At 58.7% G+C, this 5,866-nt stretch overlaps 1 protein-coding gene across 1 annotated transcript in view; it reads right to left on the reverse strand.

Moving 5' to 3' along the window:
• LOC116956508 (mitochondrial inner membrane protease subunit 1) overlaps positions 1-5,535 on the reverse strand; it is a 5,646-nt gene extending 111 nt beyond the window's left edge. Inside the window, exons 1-6 of the mRNA XM_076054362.1 lie at positions 5,252-5,535; positions 3,628-3,869; positions 2,365-2,448; positions 2,160-2,248; positions 1,400-1,517; positions 725-852 (exon numbers count right to left, since the gene is read on the reverse strand). Of these exons, the coding sequence (XP_075910477.1) occupies positions 725-852; positions 1,400-1,517; positions 2,160-2,248; positions 2,365-2,448; positions 3,628-3,732 (524 nt within the window). The 5' untranslated portion in view covers positions 3,733-3,869; positions 5,252-5,535. The remainder of the gene's footprint in view (positions 1-724; positions 853-1,399; positions 1,518-2,159; positions 2,249-2,364; positions 2,449-3,627; positions 3,870-5,251) is intronic.
• Between the last annotated feature and the right edge of the window lie 331 nt (positions 5,536-5,866).

Raw genomic sequence — 5,866 nt, forward strand, 5'->3', positions numbered from 1 at the left:
AGAAAGCGAGTGAGCGAACGAGTGAGTGAGCGAATGAGCGAGTGAGGGAGCGAATGAGCGAGTGAGGGAGCGAGTGAGCGATTGAGGGAGCGAGAAAGCGAGTGAGCGAACGAGTGAGTGAGCGAATGAGCGAGTGAGGGAGCGAATGAGCGAGTGAGGGAGCGAGTGAGCGATTGAGGGAGCGAGAAAGCGAGTGAGCGAACGAGCGAGTGAGCGAATGAGCGAGTGATGGAGCGAGTGAGCGAGTGAGGGAGTGAGCGAATGAGCTAGTGATGGAGCGAGTGAGTGAGCGAGTGAGCGAATGAGCTAGTGATGGAGCGAGTGAGCGAGTGAGTGAGTGAGCGAATGAGCAAGTGATGGAGCGAGTGAGCGAGTGAGTGAGCGAGTGAGCGAATGAGCTAGTGATGGAGCGAGCGAATGAGCGACCGAGCGAGTGAGCGAATGAGGGAGCGAGTGAGCGAGTGAGTGAGCGAGCGAATGAGCGAGTGAGGGAGCGAGTGAGTGAGTGAGCGAGTGAGTTAGCGAGCGGATGAGGGAGCGAGCGAGCGAGCGAATAAGCGAGCGAGCGAGCTGACCCCCGCGCGGCGTCCCGACTCAGCGTCGTCGACATTCCCATTTGCTTGTGCAAGGGATGAGGGGTGGGGGGGGGAGGGGAGCGCCCCCGCTCTGTGCCACGTGGCGCCGTCGCAAACCCCCCCCCACCCCCCCCCCCCCCCCCCCCCACAGCGAGCTGGAGGGCACCTTGAGGCAGACGCGGCCTCGGATGAGCGCGTAGGGCACGGGGCCGTAGGACCGCGAGTCGGTCGAGTTGGCCGCATTGTCGCCCTCTAGCCACACGTGGCCCAGCGGAACCTGCGGGCAGCACGGGGGACGGGAGGTCGGAGGATGGGTTCACCCCACGGCCTGTGGCCTGATACCCAGCACACACGCGCCGGGCCGCACCGCGCCCACAACCCACCCAGCCACAACCCACCCAGCCACAACCCACACAGCCACAACCCACCCACCCATCCGCACCGCGAAGACAAAGATCCCCCGTGTAGCCTTAGCAGACTGTTGGCGGCAAGTGCTGTTAGCGAGCACCTATGAAGGCCGGTAACGGTACACGAGGGGGTGGGTGGCCAGCACCACGCCCGGCCGCCTTTGTCTCCCCAGTGGCGATGTTTACTACACACCGCACCAGGTACTCACTTGAGGCCGAGTCGACGTAGCGGAGGCCCGGGACCGGTTCAGATAATCGTCACCGGTGTTGGCCGTGAGCGGGAATCGAACCCGGGTCGCCAGGGTTCATAGCGCAGCGTAGCGCTAACCACTACACCACCGCTCCCCACCCACCCACACCACACTCCCACCCACCTCCCACCCCCCACCCACCCACACCCCCCCCATGCGTGCTCACGTATCGGCTGGAGTGGTGGGGCAGCCGCTTGTTCAGTGCGTCCCCCGGCAGGGCCACGACCCTCTTGCAGATGAAGGTGCGGGGGTTGGCGGGGTTCCTCGCGATCACCACGTCGCCCCTGCACGCACGGACGCCACCGGCTCGCGTTTGTCAACGCAGCGTCGCCGCAAGGTTGGGCGCGCACCGTGTCACGTGCGGAGCCGGCTATTTGGGGGGCAGGGGTGGTGGGGGGGGGGAGGGGGGGGGGGAGCGGAACCCTAAAACTGAGAACAACTGAGAAAGTGAAATCTGAATTCCTGTAGCTCGAGGAGTGATCGGCGTGCCAAGTTTGGGCTCGCAGTCCCCTCCCTCCCCCACCCAGCCTTGCGTCTCCGCGCTCTCCCTCGCTCCGCCCCGGCTCCGTCTCCACGCGCCGCCGCCGCCGCCGTCGCCGCCGTCGCCGCCGGCTTTGTTGCCGTCGACATCCGTCACCGTTCGCGAACGCGTTCGTCGCAAACGGTCGCGTCCAGCAGCAATTTTAATTCCTTTAAACGAGCGCCGTCGCACGCGCGCGGACCCTTCAGCTCCGCCCGGCGGCCCCACGGAAAACAATTCCTCGGGGAGCGTTTCCGAAACCACCGCTAGACCACGGCCGGGGGAGGACCCGCGGCTCCGCACGCGGTCGGAAGCCGGCCGGCGAGCGGCCGCCGGGCGGGCGGGGCCGGGCGGGCGGGCGGGCGGGCGGGGAATCTACCGGGGAGGGCCGGGAGGTGCGGCTCACCGCCTGATGCGACCCAGGTGACGGCTGAAGTGCTCCGCCAACACCACGTCGTTGGTGTAGAGGCTGGGCTGCATGGACGGTCCGCTGCACTGCAAGAGCACGCGGAGCTGAACGTCATCCTCACCCCTAACCCTTTGGGTTATTCCGGTAAAAGGTCACGCAGGTTAGACAAAATAACGGATCGCGACGTTTCGATCAGGAGCACCTTCGTCAGGCGGGACAGATGCAGGAGGAGAACTGCTGACAGGGTGCCCGATGACGGTCGCTTGTCTGATCTATCATGCTGCGACTTTACAGAAAAAAACAAAGAGTATGGATTCCTGCAGTCATTGAGAGCTTCAAATCAAGATTGGATCTCACCCCACCGCCAAACCCCCCCCCCCCCCCACGCCACCTCCGTACGGCCTCGGGGCAAGCGCTGTTCACGAGAGGGCCGGACCGGCACGGGAGGGGGGGGTGGGGTGGCCGGCGCCACGCCCGGCCGCCTTTGTCTCCCCGGGTGGCGATGTTTACGTAGCACAGCACCCCAACCACTGCGCTACCGCTCGCTCGTCTACACAAGCAGCGGCGGTGGCTGACTCACCACGACCAGCTCCATCCCCACGTACTCACTCACCACTACCAGCTCCCCCACGTACTCACTCACCACCACGAGCTCCACCACCACATACTCACTCACCACCGCCAGCTCCACCCCCACGTACTCACTCACCACCACCAGCTCCACCACCACGTACTCACTCACCACTACCAGCTCCACCACGTACTCACTCACCACCACCAGCTCCCCCCCCACGTACTCACTCACCACCACCAGCTCCACCACCACGTACTCACTCACCACTACCAGCTCCACCACGTACTCACCACGACCAGCTCCCCCACGTACTCACTCACCACCACCAGCTCCACCCCCTACGTACTCACTCACCACCACCAGCTCCCCCACGTACTCACTCACCACCACCAGCTCCACCCCCACGTACTCACTCACCACCACCAGCTCCACCCCCCACGTACTCACTCACCACCACCAGCTCCACCACCACGTACTCACTCACCACCACCAGCTCCACCACCACGTACTCACTCACCACCACCAGCGCCACCCCCACGTACTCACTCACCACCACCAGCTCCACCACGTACTCACTCACCACTACCAGCTCCACCACGTACTCACTCACCACCACCAGCTCCCCCACCACGTACTCACTCACCACCACCAGCTCCACCCCCACGTACTCACCACCACCAGCTCCCCCACGTACTCACTCACCACCACCAGCTCCCCCACGTACTCACTCACCACCACCAGCTCGCCCACCACGTACTCACTCACCACCACCAGCTCCACCACCACGTACTCACTCACCACCACCAGCTCCCCCACGTACTCACTCACCACCACCAGCTCCCCCACGTACTCACTCACCACCACCAGCTCCCCCACCACGTACTCACTCACCACCACCAGCTCCCCCACGTACTCCAGAGTGCAGTGCGCCACGCAGCCATACTGCACGGCGCAGCCCAGGACGCCCAGCGCCCGCAGCAGCCGGCCCGGCCACATGACGCTCGCCGCTCGGCTCGCCGCTCGGCACGCCGCTCCGTTCGCCCCACCCGGTGGGTTGGCGCAGGGCCCGGCGTTCAGCGGCGGGCGGTTGGCACAACGGCGAGGAAGAGCTCCACGGTCGGCGTGACGGCCCGCTGGCGAACGGGCAAAGGCGTCAAAAAAGAAGCGTCCCTATAGAACAGAATGTCATCCCTCCCGAAAACGCCCAAAAAATTGGGAAGCTTTTTGGTTTTGTTTTTGCCGGCATCGAAACGTGCAAACAAACACGTGGCTCCGATAGTGGCATGGTCCTTGTACTGGTCGCCTTTTTCGCGTCGTCCTCTGGTCCGACACTGGCGGTGAGACTGGGCCATAGAGAAGGCAAATCAGTTTTTTTTAAAAAAAACAACGCCCGTGTATAATGATCACGGCCATATTCTTGGTTCCCTTCTACGTGGTGACTTTACCGAAAGAAGCAAGAATATGAATCCCTGCAGTTACATAATGTGTAACACGTGCCTTGCTAACACACTCATACACAATGTGTAACACGTGCCTCGCTAACACACACTCATACACAATGTGTAACACGTGCCTTACTAACACACATACACAATGTGTAACACGTGCCTTACTTACACACACATACACAATGTGTAACACGTGCCTGACTAACACACATTCATACACAATGTGTAACACGTGCCTCACTAACACACTCATACACAATGTGTAACACGTGCCTTACTAACACACATACACAATGTGTAACACGTGTCTTACTAACACACATACACAATGTGTAACACGTGCCTCACTAACACACATACACAATGTGTAACACGTGCCTCACTAACACACATACACAATGTGTAACACGTGCCTTACTAACACACATACACAATGTGTAACACGTGCCTCACTAACACACATACACAATGTGTAACACGTACCTCACTAACACACACACACATACACAATGTGTAACACGTGCCTGACTAACACACACTCATACACAATGTGTAACACGTGCCTTACTAACACACATACACAATGTGTAACACGTGCCTCACTAACACACACATACACAATGTGTAACACGTGCCTGACTAACACACACTCATACACAATGTGTAACACGTGCCTTACTAACACACACTCATACACAATGTGTAACACGTGCCTTACTAACACACACATACACAATGTGTAACACGTGCCTCACTAACACACACAATGTGTAACACGTGCCTCACTAACACACACAATGTGTAACACGTGCCTTACTAACACACACATACACAATGTGTAACACGTGCCTCACTAACACACACAATGTGTAACACGTGCCTGACTAACACACATACACAATGTGTAACACGTGCCTCACTAACACACACACATACACAATGTGTAACACGTGCCTTACTAACACACATACACAATGTGTAACACGTGCCTCACTAACACACACACATACACAATGTGTAACACGTGCCTTACTAACGCAACACCCTCAACTCCACTGCCGGACTACCGGCAATGCACCGGTGGCTGCGGCCTAGCACACCCAGCGAAGCCTGCCGCGCCCGCCGATTAGCGCGTCGCGGATCCGGCAGTCCGTCCAGGCGAGGCGTGGTGGAGGGGGAGCGGGTGCGCTGCTGCGGCGGCGGTGGTGGTGGATGTAGCGGCACCGCAGCTAGCCCGGTGGGTGGCACCGCAACGTGCCCGGTGACCCACGGGGGTAGTCACCGTGGCCCTGGCGACGGAGACTTCCTCACACCCCCCCGCCTTCCGCGTGGCAAGCTGCAGGCTGCAGTTCGCGTTGACTCCGCCGGGTGGCGCTGCGGTGCAACAAGCCGACCGCCACGATATCGATATTCAATTTATTAAAAAAAATAAGAAACTTAAATACTATATTCTTAGTTCTTTCGGTAAAGTCACGCTTAAGGGAAACAATAAAATAACAAAATATATATTTAAATAATAATATATAAATATATATTTCATTATTTCATTGCTTCCCTTCAACGTGACTTTACCGAAAGAGCTAAGAATATGAATTACTGCAGTCAAGAAAACTTTAAATAAAAACTTAAATACTCTTTGGTTCTTTAGGTAAAGTCACGTAGGCAAGGCCGTAATTATAATA

The sequence above is a fragment of the Petromyzon marinus genome, chromosome 65 (assembly GCF_048934315.1).
Source record: "Petromyzon marinus isolate PM22_M1 ecotype Great Lakes invasive population chromosome 65, UKy_Petmar_22M1.pri1.0, whole genome shotgun sequence".
Taxonomy (NCBI): Eukaryota; Metazoa; Chordata; class Hyperoartia; order Petromyzontiformes; family Petromyzontidae; genus Petromyzon; species Petromyzon marinus.